The 17476-nt window shown below is 39.6% G+C and overlaps 1 protein-coding gene across 2 annotated transcripts in view; it reads left to right on the top strand.

Annotated features, from left to right (window-relative positions):
- Positions 1–17476, top strand: part of SEMA3C (semaphorin 3C) — a 162592-nt gene that overhangs the window by 106858 nt on the left and 38258 nt on the right. For both annotated transcript variants that reach the window (XM_084629060.1, XM_084629059.1), the window contains 4 exons: positions 5591–5681; positions 10445–10564; positions 12734–12876; positions 15702–15816. In XM_084629060.1, coding sequence (XP_084485186.1) covers positions 5591–5681; positions 10445–10564; positions 12734–12876; positions 15702–15816 — 469 coding nt within the window. The remainder of the gene's footprint in view (positions 1–5590; positions 5682–10444; positions 10565–12733; positions 12877–15701; positions 15817–17476) is intronic.

Raw genomic sequence — 17476 nt, 5'->3', positions numbered from 1 at the left:
ACAAGAACAGCCATTCTCCTGGTTTTCTGACACTTCTGTTTCCAGTCCCAGCTGCTACCAGAGAGCATGACATGCATGAAAGTAGAAAATGGTTTGATAGTATTAGCCTCAGGAAAAGCTCACTTCAGACTTTGGGGTAAGGTTTGGCTAGTTCTCATTTTATCTGAACTGGTTCATTCATTCCTAATTTGTCATCCAAAACTGGGAGAAATCTTTGGAAATAAATAGCAGTAGAAGAAAACTCAGTAAGGTCCCTCACTTATTCCCCATCCTGCAAGGCATTTGTCCATGGGAGTAGTATTGTTAAGTTCAATAGGACTACTCCTGTGGGCCACATACTCACCAGGGTAAGTGTTTGCAGGATGGGGACCTACAATCCTGAACCTGCAATCTCTATTCGGGTAGAGCTCCCACTGAAACCTCATTGACAAGAAAAGTTGTGCCTGAATAGATGCTGCAAGGTTGGTCATCGATTAACATATCAGGGTGAGATCCTCAGCTGGTGTAAATCTGCTTATTTCCATGATGGCTCCAATTGAGGTATCCTGATTTAATTCCTAAGAACCACAGAAGCAACTTAGTTTACATATGGTAACAGAGAATTCAAGAATTAAAGGGTTAAGTATCACAGTAACTTTCTAAAGTCTTCTTGTGACAAGTCTAATTGTCCTGTAAAGTTTACCACCCATCTACCATTTAAAAAAGATTCCCCTCCACACACCTGTTTTTTGTTTTCCCTTCCAGGCAGCATAATTTGTGCTAAGTACTACTTGTCCTCCTACATTTTAAATCATAAACCATTTTCTCCTTCCCGCATACTGCACTGTCATGGAATAATAGCTAGCCAAAGTGCTTCTTGTAAAGAGCAGCCTCTTAGTACGTTACCTGAGTTAGTTTGCCTGCTTTCAATTTGATTGTATTGGTTAAACATGTAAAAGCCCAGGAGTTTCATAAATGCATTTTCCAGACTTCATGATTTGAAAATGAAATGTTTGTTTCTGTACAAATGTCGTAAGCAATACATGGAGTCGGGAAAGGAAAAAGGAAAGTTCTCATCTGAGTCCTGGCACTGTGGTAGAGTTTGGGTCAGACTGACTCTTACAGGCACAGAAAGCAGCGGTATGTTTTCATGCACATGGAGAAACAGCTGTGCTGCAGGGGAAGAGCAGGCAGTGCTAGCGTTGAGTTCTGCCACGGGAAGGCAGCTGTAAATGTCTGCTTCTGCTTCTGTAGAAGTCCATGTGGGTTTGGCCACTGATTTCAAAGGGAGGGGACTGGGTTCGATATTCTCAACCCTCAAACACAAACTGCTTGGAGGGGCTACAGATCAGTGCATCTCCTGGCAGGCCTTGCCCCATCCTTCCATGAAATGGTCCCCAGTAATTTGGGGGAGCATTGGCTGGCTCCAGGCCCCCAAGTAGACTGTGCAGACTGAATCGCTGTACTTCCACTTCTAGAAAACGGTCTGCCATTGGGGCTTAGGAGCCTGAATCTCTGGAATGAATGGATCTCTCTACCATAGAAATCTACTCTTCTCCTCTCAAATCATTAGGAACTGTCAGTCGTTCCATCCTGGTGACATTAATTCTAATTTAATTTAATCAGGAAATTAATTTTAAAATTGAAAGTGATCCCATCTGTAGAATAATCAATATGATATCTTTTAAAACGTATGTAGCAGTTATACCATGCACTACACAAATATTGAATCTGATTTCTTCGTTGTCAGAAAAGTGATTTCACTTTAAATAACACGAGGCTTCAAGATGATGCAAGATGTTAAAATTCTGAAGTTAAAAATAAAGACACGTCTTGGAGAGTAGAGTTGGCTTCACTTAGCTTGTCTCTGTAGCTACATGCCTAGGAACAATTGATTAAATAAACTGCTGTCTCAGACGTCTGGAGTCTGTCAGACACTTGACTAGGCATTGCACTCTCATTGCTGGTACTTCACAGGCCAACAATAGCAAAGCACTTTAAAGAGTACAGATTTAAATTCAAGTATTTCCTTCTGTACCTATTGCAAATGCGTAATTAGGAGAGCTGAGTGAAAAATTATGTTGTGCTGATGGGACTATTGAGAAGTTGTGTTTCCTTTGCTTTTGCAAAAACCATGATTTCACATTGAATTTGTCACTGTTTTCCACAAACAAATGGTTGTTTTTGCAGGTGTAAAATTGCTATTTTAAACAGGCATATCTATTTCTGCTGCAAACACTCCCTGGAAACCATAAAACACCACCCAGCATGACAGCACCATAGACTGGCACTCATGGGAGCCAGGTCTCAGGTTTTGGTTAATACATGATTGCAATAAAAGGGCATCGTGTTCCCAGCTAGAGAGCCCTCACTAGGGAGGCAGGATTTGGGCATCTCTGGTTAAATTGTATTTCCCTGACGCAGTTTATGAAAACATTCTTTGCTTCCCTTTCTCATTCTGTGCCTTGATACACTGGCCAAAGGAAAATGTTCTTTGCAGAGCTGAATGCTACTCTTGCCATCATAAAATGTAGACTTGTGTTAAACTCTCCCTGCAAGAACAGGTGAGGAAAAGGCTAATCACTTGCAGAATGTGATTACTGTGAACTTAACCACGTGTTATTCTAATATCAGAGTGGGTGCAAGTAGAAGCAAATGTTATGGCTGTGTGGATTTATGATGGGCTAAGAAAAAATAACTTAACACATTTGCAAAATATACGTGGTCTTGGGGCTCCTGGCAAATTGCCAGTGCAACAGTTGGGCATTTTGGAATAGTGTACAATAAGTATAAAATAGTAATATACATTAGTATCAAACTACATATTCATTAAGAAAACAGAGAACATAGACTTATAGTTAGGTTCGACACTTTGTTTAGAAGATCTGTCTAATGACTATAGTAATGGGATACATAGATAAGATTCCACAGCATTAGAGTAGATAGATAGATAGATAGATAGATAGATAGATAGGTAAGTAAGTAAGTAAGTAAGTAAGTAAGTAAGTAAGTAAGTAAGTAATGGAATTTGGGAACTTGCAGCTTTTAGTGAACATTTAAAAATCTGTCTCAAGTTAGTAGAGACCAAATTTAATACCCTCAGATGGTTGTTTAATGGCCTGTGTGGCATCTAGGTTCCATCATGCTTGGTCTTATTAGGGAAGGAGTAAGTAATGAGTTGGTGCTCTTCTCAAGCTGTCTTACAGTGGCTCCAGAGTGTGAGAACCAACCGCAGGGCAGACTGTTAAGAAGCAGGGTATCAACCCCATATTGCATGTGAGTTCTATACTTAGATTTTGCCAACGTATTATCAAGTGTGAACTCATCAGGCACTATCTTAGCTTGAACATGGAGTCACAGATAGTCCCCTTGGGTACTCTGATCTATCTTGCCACTCAGATAAGCTTACCTTTGGGATAGACAGTCCCTTACACCAAAGATCACAGCAATATTCTGGTTACTCCCAGTCCCAAAGGACCAGTCACTTATCCTGGGTCAATTGCACCTTAGATATCACACCAAAGACAACACTGGTAACCCATCCTATAATAAACTATCTAAAGATTTATTAACTAGGAAAATGAAATAAAAAGTTATTTACAAGGTTAAAGCAGGTAAACACATACACACACAAATGAGTTCCCATCTTAAGTTTCAGAGGGCAATAGATGCTTCTATGGCTAACCCAGGCAAAGCACTGGGGATCTTTTGTGTATGCTTAATAATCCTTGCCCCTCAGAGTTCAAGCAGCATAAAAAATGCAATTTTTCCTCCTTAGGGCTTTTTATCCCTTTACCACTTCTCTTTGAGTTGCAAATTCAGCCACTGGGAGGAATTCAGTTGCATGTCTCCTCTTCCTAGCAGTGGGGGAGCAATCAACAAAGTCTTTTCTCCTCTGATGTTCCACAATGGTTTGTCTGGTGTCTATGGGCCTTCTTTCCTTGGGCAACTGCTGTGCTGCTTCCTCCCTCCCCAGGCTGTAGGAGCCACTGCCTCCTTGGTGTTGCATGTTTCCGCGAGAGGCATCCCGAGAAATCTGGATGGTCTTGGGGGCGGGGGTGTGACATGAACCTTTCAAGTGTGTGTGTTTAACGTGCCCCTCCAAAAGTGGTCACATTTAAATTCCTGCTCACGCCCCTGCAGAGAAAACACTTGAATGTTACCTTATAACATGGGATACAGATGGTATAAGTGAGATTATGGAATGCTTGTAAATTGCTGCCTGCGTTAAAGTTTGAACACCAAGGTACATTTTTATAACTCTAATACATATTTAACCGTACTCGCACACAGGTGAGCCAGACTGGTTCCAGCTCTGTCTTTGTCAGTGTTCAGCTGAGACCTGGGGGCCTTGGCATGAGCTGGCACCTGGTCTGCCAGCATCACATAACTCATTCCAGTTTCTTCTGGATTGGCATCCACATCACAAAAACTTCATTCTGATTGGCTTTCTTGTGAATACTTGTGAATTACCTGTTCCTGGTTGAGACAGAAATAGCCTAAAATCCTTTCTTATCCTTGCAATTCTTTTTCTGGTACTGGCTGGACTCAGTAAATTAAGAGGGACACCAAGATGGGGTGAGAAAGCCAGTTAATCAAAGATGGCTTCTGTTCAAGGAACAGGTAAAGGTCCAGATTGCTTCTTCTTAACCTAAACACCTCACCCATTTTTGAATTGTAGTGTTGTGCATGACCTATACCATCTAAACAAGATTGCTGTCTTCTAACAGCAGTAAGAGAGCTAGTCCTACACTTGCTTTTGTTATCTGTAAGGCACCTACCACCATAGTGTCTGAGCAATGAGTGTAATCCAAGAGACAATGCTCTGAAGAAAATGAGTGTGCTTTAGGAATTATTTTGGAAGCGAGGTAAGGAGACAGGCCCAGATTTTTAAAGCTGTTTAGGTGTCATTGCACTCAGTGTTACAATGCCTAACTGATTTAGGAGCCTACATGTCATTTTCAAAAGAGATTTAGTCATGTAGAAGTCTAAATGCCATTGACTGTTGATGGCATTTAGATTCCTAAATGCCTAAATCCCATTTGAAAATGAGATTTAGACTTCTAAATCAGTTAGGCGTTGCGACACTGAGCACAGCAACATCTGAATACCCATAAAAATCTAGGCCCTTTTGATTTAGAATATGACAAGCTGACAGTTGAAAAGAGAGGCTTGCATTCTCGTGTATTATTACTAGAGTAGTTTATTGCAAGTGCTTTATGCTAGGCCCCTGATATAAATACCACAATGAATTCATCAGGTAATTCATAGGTAATTTCAAGACTATAGAAAAAAATGTCTGCAGATGTTATTGCCAACATATAAGCTAGGTGGACCACAGACAGAGCAGCTCAGCTAAACTCGGAGGATACTTCCTACATTTGAGAGTGAATTGCATTTGTAATTACAGTGAAAATAATTGGGTACAAGTGAGAAGATAATGAAAACTCAGCATGAGACAGTTTTATTGTAAGTAGTAAAGCAAAAATCCACACCAGTGCTGACTATTCTTATTGTGGAGAACAACAAAGGAAAAAAAAGGCCTCTCTGACCTTATTTTCATTTCTAAGGTTTCTAAATATCAGCAGTGACATGCATGTCTATATTGCAGGAGCAAGTCTTCATGATCGACTCCAAGTGTGAATCGGGGAAGGGGCGCTGTTCTTTCAACCCTAATGTGAACACAGTATCTGTTATGATCAGTAAGTAAAATAACCAAGGATCCTGGAGGCTTAAATCATTATTACTGAGCAGAGTGTGAAATGATAGGGTGTCATAAACAAATGGAGCACAGGGCACACCCTGTGAAAAGGAAACCATTGTGTTCATACTGCTTGTCAGGCATCTCCTGAAGGCCTGCCTGGAGCTCAGCATGGATGTGTGAAGGAAATGCAGAAGGAAGCAGCAACGAGGGAGGGAGGAATAGAGAGCAAGAGATTGTCCCCTTTTCATCTTTCACATTTTCCCAGGGTTAGCTTCAGCTTTTAAATATCTTAACCATTTTTTTATGTTTAAAAACTTTTTGACTTCATTCATCATAGCCAGTTCTTGCTTCTCATTGTCATGTAGTTAGGGAAGCAAAGCCTGCTGTAGTCTTTCGAGTTATTCTGCATTTCATATTTGTTGTCTCTGCTATTGAGGCCACCAGCTACTGCCAGGCTCTTCACTCTGCAGCTGGCTTTTTTTACTTACCCCTTCACGCCTACTGTATCATTGACTATAAATTTAGCAATTCACTTCCATATGAAAGGGCAGAGAGTGTGACAGCTGGTTCCCTTGACATCTCACTATAGGTTGTCTGGCAGAGTGTTCAGTGAGAGTGAAACCTTGGCACACAGGGCCAGCACAATGCCTGTGCCCCACTTCAGTCCCACCTAAGCTCTTTGTTGAGATTTAAGTGGGGCATAGGCCTGATGTAGTCTTTTGCACAGGGGTGAATTTCACCTTGAAAGAGAATGAAAGGAGAGCTCACAAATTCCACTTGGAGAAATCAACATATCCTCACTTCAACATGCCTGATTTCCAATGGTCTGTGGGCTGAAAAAAATGCCAGCACATTAAGGGCTAGATTTTCCCTTTGCCTTGCACCTGTGCAAAGTGGGTGTAAAACACTACAGGCCTAATTCTGGTTTACACTAAGACCATTTTACACTCTGGTGGCAGTATAAAGAGCCTTCAAGTGGATGGAAATGTAATATAGCCTTAATGCAAAAGGAGAATCAGGCCCTATCACTTTGATTTAGCAGCGTTTTATCCTCACTTGCACTGGCTTTGCATTGGTGAAAAAGATCACAGCAGGCACAGGGAAAGGGGTAATCAGACCCTCAGATCTCCCAGATTGCAGCAAGATATGCGTTAGCCATAACTCTGGGTTAGTCAGTCCATAATGAACTCCTCACTAGGCTTTCACAGCAAGGAATGAAAAGAATTTACTTTGGAATGGCAGGGCTTAGATGATTAATTTAACCGTTGCCCTGAATGCATTAAGCATGCTCAATTGGTTGTTTTGTTTGCCCTCTGCCTATTCACAGCCTGCAGTACATTCTGAGGACTATGCTAGCAGCCAGGCTGGAGCAGCAGCTGCCTGCAGCACAGACAATGCTACAACCCCTTGAGCCACATGTGCTCTTGAATGTGCAGTGTAGACATACCCTTTGCCTTTTAGATTTGCAGCGTGTTCAGAGACTACTTATTCCAAAGCCTCGCATGTTGAATCTGTATCTAATCCCTGATCTCTGAGGGCCCATATGTGCCGACCCGCAGTTTTGACTGCAGGGGTGTGAATAACAATGCACACCAAAGTGCTATGTTGAAACTCCCCTGTGTGGAGCTATGGGTGTGAACTAATAGGTTGCTAGTTGGTATTAACGTAGGACTACATAAATGTGAATTGGGAATCTTTGAGTTGGTGCCTGCAGAATCCACATGGGGGAGTTACAGGACAGCACTTTGGTGTGCACTGCTATTCACACCTAGGGTAGACATAGCCTAAATTAGCAGCCCAAACATAGTGTGTTTTTAGCCAAGGGAAAGAGCAGGACTTGCACAGATTTCTCAAACTTATTTAGGATTTTCTTAAACAAAGGGAAGAATTCTGTTGACCTCTGTGTACAGTATGTTGAGTTTCATAGCAAGTGCACACAATATAGCAAGACATTTAGCCCTGGGTTTTCATGGTAGTACCATGTGGTGTCTTAGCCATTCAGCTCCCATTGAAGTCAATGAGAGGTACCACAGTTGAAGTGCCAGGCATTTACCTGAAAGAGTAGGGCTCCAGGGACAGGTCCTTGGTTCTCTCCTCAAAACTCTATCAAAGACAAGGAACTGAACAGAATTATCTCTGCATCTTACCTGCAAAAATATAAAGTTCAAGGCCGCCTGGCATGGTAGTGAGCAGAGATGCAAGCAGAAAGGGATTCCAGTCTGCATGGAAGAAGGGAAAGTGTCACTTCTCTAGCATGATACTCTGCCTCTTTAAATGATTGGCTGCATTCCATCTTACCTCATCAATGATCTGTGTGCAGCATGTAAAGTCAGTTATAGCCTAGTCCACTCATAAACACCAATTATGATTTTCACATTCTTAAATGAGTTACTGCCATCAAAGAATAGAGACTTTCTTTTTTTTTCATCCTGAGGTTTATGCATGTCCATTAAAGTCTTCTTTTCTAAGATACTGTACACACAGTAGGACAAAGGCTTGTCTCCTCTGGACACATGGGAGTTTTCTTCATTTTAGTAGAAGTTACTTTATTTGCTTTAATCTCCCAGTTACGTGACTGAGCAGGCCCCCGATATCTAGTTAATCTGCAAAGCAGTATTTCTCCCTGAACTTTGAATTATTTGGGTTCCACAATGCACAGTGCTAACACTTTAAAAAAGTTTCTTCTTTTTTAAAAGATTCAACCAATTGGAGAACTATACTACTACTAAGGGAGGAGTAGAGAGCCTGAGTAACTAGGAAGCCAAAAACAGAGCTGGGAATTGAACCCAGAGCTCCTGAGGCCTAGATAAGTGCCTTAATCACAAGACCTTCTTTCCTCCCTGTTCTTGCACTGAGCAATGCCGCTGGAACATTTAAAGTGTAATAACATAAATGTTTTATCGTGTGGTCCCTGTTTCTTGTTGATTTCTGGCATTGCCTTCCACCTATGCAACACAGAACACAAGCTTGAAATACAACAGGAAAAGTGAAAAGTGAACATAGAGGAAAACACCACATGACAAACAAATTAGAAGGTAGGAGAAATTCACCAGTCTACAAAAACGCTTTAGAAGCAAAGCTATGAAAAATGTATCTTTGGGTAGGCAAGACATAATTAACATGCACGCCCCCTTTCTTTCCGCAACCAATGCTCCTAGGTATTTACAAGAGCAGACATACATCAATTCAGTAATTCACCCAGTAACAAAGAGAAACAGTGTGAAATGGTTACCCTGCAAAGACAAACTGTTGTGCGGAATTTAAGCATTAAACCAAAAGGAAGTGGAGCTGACAGATATCATTTGATACCTGATTAGACTAGTAGGCTCTAGGAATGCTTAAGACATAACTAATAAAGCTGGTATGCAATAGGATTAAGAATTCCATAGCCCCATTCCAGCCTTTCTGTTCTTTTTCCAGGAATGAACATGAGAGCTCTGTGAGAGCCATAGGCATGATCCATTGCAGCCAATCTATTTAGCAACAGGAATAAGACACCAGGTGGTTCTGGGGGCAATCACGTTGACGTAGAAAGATTCATAATAAGCCGCTATTGATCTGACAGCACTATATATAGATATAAATAGTGGAACAAACCACATTGTGTAAATTCCTCTCTACTCTACTTGTTACTACCCCTGCGCAATGGATTCCCTCATACATTGAACCCCAGCTAAGGGAAAGACATGAAGGTGACACAATGCCTGCACTACCTACTGCCTAATCAGTAGGGATCTGGTTCAAGCAATGGGAAAAAAAACAAACCCTCCAGAGTTTTCATCTCTCAAAGGTGAACTGGTATTTCTTACTGCAGAACAAACAAAACATTAAAGAAAGCCTCAACTGCTTCAGTATTTGTGGCTCCTGCCAGCTTGGCCACACACACTCATGGCAGCCCAGGCATTTGGGTGAAAACATCAAAGGACCTAGCTGTCTGGGAGTTCGTTCAGCCACTGCTCCCAGCATGAAAGTTAAAAATTATTTTAGCTACTGCGTTGTACTCTGGGGTTGCCTTGCCATTAGCCAGTGGAAATATAGATAGACATATGGGCTGAATTTTCAGAATCCTGCGCAGGGAATTTAGGTGCCTAATCCTATTAAAGTAAACAAAAGTTGCATGTCTAATTTCCTTCACACCACATTGAAATTTACTCTGAATCTAGTATATAATGTGGATATTTGTTGCTTCCCATTACACTGAGCCAGGTTCATAGCATCCTTATCCAGTTTCTGCAATGCAGAATCATGCTTGAGTCCAAAGTCAGCCTTCAAAACAGCAGCAACTCCATTGACTTCAGTTGGAGCTATGCCAATTTACACTTGCAAATACTGGCCCAGTATTTTTGGCTACTTCCATAACACAGAAGCTTTTTCAAGTACTTTTTAAAAAAAACTGAATTTGATTCCTTTTAATACTATTACCTTGTCTGTGCATTGGTGTTTAGCAATGTAAGTTCAGTCACTAAGCTGTATTTCAAATGGAAGGTTCACTACACATGTGGTTAGCTGCTATTTTTAATTATGAAGTTCCCTAAGGTTCTTAGCAACATCTGAGGCTTTCTCCTTAGGCTAGATGATTGCTCCATGATTCAGAGGAAACTCCACTCTCACCCGACCGATACTTCTGTGTAGTGATTGCTATGCAAATAAAGAATTGGCACTGTCTGAAACAAAAATAGGTCACTAGAAATGGATTTCCCAAAAATCCAATATAGACACATTCATGGGGTTTTTTCCCTTTTCCTTTTCTACTTTCTACAGATGAAGAGCTGTTTTCAGGAATGTACATAGATTTCATGGGGACCGATGCAGCTATTTTTCGCAGTTTAACCAAACGGAACGCAGTGAGAACTGACCAACACAATTCTAAGTGGCTAAGTGGTAAGACAATTGCTTCATTACAGCTTTTGATATGTGACTAAGAGAAAGGTTGTTTTCAACAAAAGAGTTCTTTATTTCCCATTCTAAAATTAATCTACTAAGGGAAACTGTGGGCAAGAAATAGGAATAAAAACATGCCACAGACAATGCTGTATGATGAATAGGAATTCTATATGACATGGGAATTGCCATACTGGATGAGACCCATGGTTCACCTACTCCAGTACGCTGTCCCTGAAGTGGCTAAAACTAGCTACTACAGATGAAAAGGCCTGTTATAGACAGATGTGGGATAATCTGCCTCCCAGAGAAGTTTCTTAACCCCTAATAATTTGAGATCATCTGACACTGGAAAATTTGATTCATATTATTGACATTTAATTATCAACTGTAGTAAATTTAAATAACTTATTAACTATGTGATTGTCATAAAATGGCAAAATGAGGAAAAGTCACCTCTGTGACTTAGAAGTTTTTAAGGCCCAGCTTGACAAAGCCCTGGCTGGGGTGATTGAGTTGGTGTTGGTCCAGCTTTGAGCAGGGAATTGGACTAGATGACCTCCTGAGGTCTCTTCCAACCCAAATATTCTATGATTCTATTCTATGTGCAAGGGTGAGATACAAAGGGTGAAATCCTGGCTCCATTGAAATCAATGGGAAACCCCCCACTGACTTCAGTGGGGCCAGGATCCCACCCATGTCTTATACACAATGCTTTATTTTATTCTTAAAACAGCTACACTTTATGCCCATGCTTAATTTTAAGTACATAAATAGTCCCATTGATTTCACTGGGTTAAATTTAATCATATGCAATAGGTTTGTGCTGGCACTCTGCACAGTGGTGGATTTCATCATTCTGATTTGAAGATTTGCATTTATAGCTGCCAAGCCTGCTGAGGTACATTGATGGGAACCAGTCTGGTTTTTCTACCTCATGCAATTTTACTGGGCAAATCCTAACACGTCTATTCTTTTTATTCATAATTAATGTGATATCACGTGTTATGATACTGACTTGCACTTTTTGTAACAGAATAAATGGAATATGTCAAAAGAGGGAAACTCTATCTGTTTTCTAAAATTTGCCTTTAGTTGTCTTCATTCTCTTAAGCTTGCCTACTCTCCTCAAAGTATCTTAGAAAATGGACTGCAAAGAAAACACTTCATTGCTAGAAAACCTGCATAATGCAGTTGCTTGGAAAAGGTGACTGACACACACAATGTATTCCCATATTCATCCTGAGCTAGCATCATGAAATGTGACATATTAATTGATAATGGACTGAGAAGTACAGAAAATATTCAAAATTGAAAATGTGACCTTTCCATCAGAGGTCACCAAAAAGTCAAAAGTGGTTTGTATTGGATATCAACCAATCAAATGGCATGAATAATAGGAAGTAAGTGACCTCCAGACTGGAAAATATAGGTCATCCAATGCTATTCATTAGATTTTAGCCAAGAAAATTGCCAAAGGAAAGCAAGTGTGCTGCAGGCTGCAACACCGATACCTGCGACTACTTAAAAGTAGTCTGCAGTGATATTATGATACACAAACAATTTGACACTAGCTCGCTGCAGTCCTTTATCTCTGTGCTCATTCAGACTGGATGGCATATTTCTTTCAATATGTTCACCATTTTCTAATAGGAATACCTTTGAGGAAACTTCACTCCCCAAGCATTCACACATCCTCAAGGTCTCCCTTGCTTTGGTTTTCAGTAGCCCTACAGCAACCTTTACCCTCTGATTTAATAGGTTTGAAAAGTAATCTGTTCATTTTCTTCCTAAGAGGTTTTCAGATCATTGTTTCTCTTCTTACATTTTTTTCCTCAAAGAGTCTTCTCTAGTTTGCTCACGGATCCTTCTCCTTCAAGGCTTTCAATCTCTGTAGTAAACTAGCACTGCTGGTTCTGCATCAGACCTGCTTTTTTGAAAACGGAGACAGATCTGCTCTAGTATCAACTTGAGTCTACAGAAACCATCCCAGATCCCTGTCCTGAAAACACTGACACTAGTGCTTAACTTTACACATGAGTAGAGCCAAGTCCTAGCACACCGGGCAGTAGCAGCAGATGCTTTCTGTGGAGGTACCCGAGCAGATCAGTAGTTGTCAAGAGTTGCTTATATTGACACATTGTTTGCTGTGTATCTGTCTCTTTTCAGAGCCTATTTTTGTGGATGCTCATCTCATCCCAGATGGCACAGACCCTAATGATGCCAAAGTGTACTTCTTCTTCAAAGAGAGGCTCACAGACAACAGTGGCAGCACCAAACAGATTCATTCAATGATTGCTAGAATATGCCCAGTAAGAATAATTTTTTGTTCAATTTTCAGGGGCTGATTTGCTGGCTTGATTGAATAATCAAAATGAATCTATTGCATTAAAATGATTTAAAAGCCTTTAATTCCAATTACAAGCAAATTTCCTGTTCCTGCTTCCATCTCCATAATTAAGAAGAAAGGCTGTTGAGTATACAGCCAAGCCCTTCCCTTGTTAGATATATCTGGAATATATCTGTAATTTTAGTGGGAATATTAGTGCTTGATGAATCTGTGCACCTCAGTGTCTGGTGCAGTGTAGTTAATAACATTGACTTCCTAAGCTTGCTTTACTTTCCAAAATTCAGATATGAGTGTTATGGAATCACAGATGTACCAAATCTCCCATATGTAAAGACATTTGAAAACATTGTTTTTATTCTTAAGACAGTTGCACTTTATGCACATGTTTAATTTAAGCACATGAATAGTCCCATTGATTTCACTGGGTCAAAGTTAAGCATGTGCAAATGTTCATGCAGAATCAGTGCCTTAGTTATTGCCTGTATTTCCCCTTTTTCTGTAACCAGAGTGAATTTTGTTTGCAGTGTGATTGAAGCAGCTTCTCTTTCTCTGAGGATATGGATACATGTAAAATTAAAGCTGTAAAATGCTCTGTTTTTCTGATAAGCTCTTTATCCCTTACCTAGGAACAAAACTGGAGATCAGGTTGAAGGTCCTTCCTCCCCCAGTTAATAGGGGTTTTGTATTCATTGTGGCTTGTGATGTGGCTGTGCAAGGGAATGGTTGCGCACTTTGGTTTTTGCTCAGTTCCTGTTCTGGCAGTTCAATATGACATACGACCTAGTCTTACAATATTGCTATTTTTTGTATTTTTGGTTAGGTGCCCAATGGCCTCTGGGTTTTTTTCAATAAGACATTAAACATTATTAGGACGTTGTTGTTGTTGTTATAATGAAGTCCAGATTGCTTCTAAAAGGACTTGGACCTAATTGTGCTTATATTGAAGTCAATGCAAACTCCTATAGATTCCAAAGGGAACAAGAGTTGATCCTTCATGTTGATAGTAATCTATTATAACAGTCTCAATAAGGAGTGGACATTGCTACAAGCCTCCTGGTGTCAGCCTGACTTGCCATGAGCTCTGTTAACTTTAGGACAGTTAAGGAGACCGATTCTAATAGCATTTTTGGCAGCACGAAAGTTAATGCCCAAGCCTCTTGACCTGTGCTAGCTGCAAATAAAGTATGGACAGGCTACTGAAACAGCTTTATTCTAGTTTAAAATGAGAGAGGTCACTTTCCCCCTTCATGGCAGAACTCCTCTTACACATGCACATGAAAGGCAGAATAAAACTAGAGCTGGTCAAAATTTTAATATAGTTTTGATGAGTTTTAACAAAACATATTCCCATTTTTGGTGTGCTTTAAATAAAACAAAATTGGTTATTTAGGTCTTATGAATTGAGCCTTCCAGGTCACTTGCCCTCAGATAACAAATACCTGAATAGTACATTAATGAGATTTTTGTCTGAATCTGGCATCATAAAGATTTACCAGTTATTTAATCTTACATGGACATTTCTATCAATGCCTCTGTTAAAGCAGTGCTTTAATCTTAGTTCTGTTAACTAAAATAGTTCATCTTTACAGACCCTGTCAATGAGAACGGTGAGGGGGACAGAGACTAAGGGGCGAATTTTGCTGTAAACATTTTTTCTGATTCCACCTAAAATTTTCCTAATATAATTCACTGTGATCCTTACTCTATACGGCAAACACATTTTAAAATGATTTTATAGAAAAATTATTAAAAGCCTGATTTTCAAAGGCTAGACATGCAAAAGTGCCGTGATTGTGTCATGCTTGTGCACCCACCTTAGGCTTGCAAATACCAATTGTGCTTACCAGTAATAGACACAATTGTGCAAAATTGAAGGTATTTAAACTGTTGAAAACTAGACTTTTAATGGTAGCATAAATGTTACTTGTTAGTGTTTTATGACATTTATTTAAGTTCTAAATAGTACCACTTACAATATGATTTAAATAATTGGTTAGCATTTTTCATCATGGCAAGAGCTGGATTAAATATGTGTTTTCATACTTTATTGGTAATTTTGCCTATGTTTCTTGTAATTAAACATGTTATTTACAGTCTGGTTGGCTGACAAACAGGAGTCTCCAGGTGATTGTTGTACAGCCTCAGAAAAGTTGTAAGATCTGCTCTGTCTATTATGTCCACTGAAGGATAGAGAGAGGAAATCTAAATGAATCTGATTGGAGTGGCATTTGGGGCTTTGTTGAAAAGATTCTCATGGACAAACATAGGTAATATAGGAATTACCATAATGGATAATACCCAGAGTCCATCTAGTCCTGTGTCTTGTTTCTGACAGGAGTCCACGTCAGATGCTTCAGCAGAAGGTGCAAAAAACTTTTCATTAGGCAGATATGAGATATCACCCCTCTGCATGAGTTCTCCTGTCATCCCCAATAGTTAGAGATTGTTCTAAACCCTGAAGCCCGAGGTCTAACATCACAAGCTTGTAAAGTTAACATTGTTGTTGTCTGATAGCCCTGTGAGGCCATTTTATAGAGCGGAACTTTAATCTCTCTTTGTTTGCTCAAGATAGTCCTCAATTTCAACATTCATAATTGGGTCTGTGGTTTCCCAGATTTGGCGGTGTTTGGTAGAGGGGTTTGCTTCATGCCTATTTTTGTTTATTTTCTTTAATATAAGCATTGTATTTGCTAGATGATGGGTCAGAATAACCTGAGAAAAGATTGCAGGGATTAACATTTTAGTTTTGCTTTATTTTACTTTTGTCAAATTCATTTTACTTTTCAGAATGATACTGGTGGACAGCGTAGTCTTGTAAACAAGTGGACAACATTCTTGAAAGCAAGACTTGTGTGCTCAGTAATGGACGAGGATGGAACGGAAACATACTTTGATGAATTAGGTATAGCAGTGTAGTCTTTATGAAACATTATCTATATCATGTTACCTCTGTATGTGTGAGTATTTGAAAATCTTAACTTCAAATGAGAAAAGATATACTTGTGCTTAAGCCACAGATACTGGGAGTTAAGGACATCTGAATTTGATTCCCAGTTCTGCAACAAAATTCCTGTATCACCTTGATAAGTCACTAAGTGTGAAATCTTGGCTCCATTTAAGTCTAAGCCAAAAATCATATTGACTTCAATAGTGCCAAGATTTCACTATAAATTTCTTTGCCTCATCATCCTCATCTCTGAAGCAGGAATAATAATGCTTGACTATACACTGGAGTACTAAGAGGCTAAATTAATGTTTGCAAAACACATGGAGAGCTTCCAATGAAAGGAGAGATGTAAATGCAAAATATAATTGTTGCTGTTCCTATTGTTTATGCTCATGATTAAGATTTGCTTATAGTATTTTAAACTGTTTTTAGTATCAGTTTTTATGTACCACTAATGTCTTTTTGATGACAAGACAGGTGCTCATTTGGGTTACTTGGTAGAAATCTCTTTGGAAGCAGAACTTGTTGTTGATGAGGATACTAAATACTACTACTACTAAGTATAATTTCTTAGAATTTATGAACGCTTTTACATCTGCAAAGCTTTTTACAAATATTAACTAACTAACCCTCAGAACAATTGTGTGAGCTTATGTTTGTGTATGGTCTTTTTAGGATCTCCAACATAAATATAGATTATTAACTTCATAATCACATATCTAATGTTGTGTGTTTGCAGCCATCTGGTGTCTATGATTGTCATGGGCGTGGTCACAGATCTGAACCCCATTTGTTGGACAAATAACCTCAGACAAGTTTTGCCTCAGCTGGGGAGTGTGGGCTTGTCTGTGCACCACTAAGTAGTTAAAAATGACAAAACTTGATCAACTGCCCCTGATTTCCTTTAACTCAATGAATAGACTGTAGAGTCTTCTGCTTTGAGAAGCTAAGGACATAAATTCTATTTCAGATAAGATATATGTTGTTAGCTAATGAACCAGATTCTAGGTCTGAATCTGACTCATGCACACTGCTTCCACGCTTTTGTAACTACACTGACCCCAGTGGTATTGCCCCTGATTTTCACCACTGTAAATGGGATCCAGAATCTCTGTGGCTATGGATTGTTACAAATGTTTCAGTGCAATTTATTTGATTCAGAATGTAATAGTAGTTGGATCAAATCCTAATTTAATGTTCCATGTGAGTAAGGTTATCAGAATCTGATCCTGGATCACTGTACTTTTATCCTATGATAAAACACTGTATGGTATATATTGCTGGTCTCAGTCCTTAAAATAAAGCACAAAGACCAAATTCAAAATTTAGAGGATACTTTGAGAGTCACCTTTCAAAAGTGCTCTGCTCCTGACATCTCCAAGACTCTGATTCAACCAATCCACTCCTATTCAGCAAAGCACTGATGTTCAGCTTTTAAGGCTTTTGGGATCATATTGGACTAGCAACTGAGCATGAGCTCCCAGGATAATGCTGTGACAGAAAGGGATAATGTGATCCTTACTTTATCAAAAAGTCGATTGAGAGATGACTTTACTATAGTGTTTCAGTACATTCATGGAGAGCAACTACAAAGTACTAAAGAGATCTTTAACTT

The sequence above is a fragment of the Lepidochelys olivacea genome, assembly GCF_965140295.1.
Source record: "Lepidochelys olivacea isolate rLepOli2 genome assembly, chromosome: 1".
Classification (NCBI taxonomy): Eukaryota; Metazoa; Chordata; order Testudines; family Cheloniidae; genus Lepidochelys; species Lepidochelys olivacea.
The sequence above is the reverse complement of the archived record's forward strand: the minus strand, read 5'-3'. Positions and strand labels throughout refer to the sequence as shown.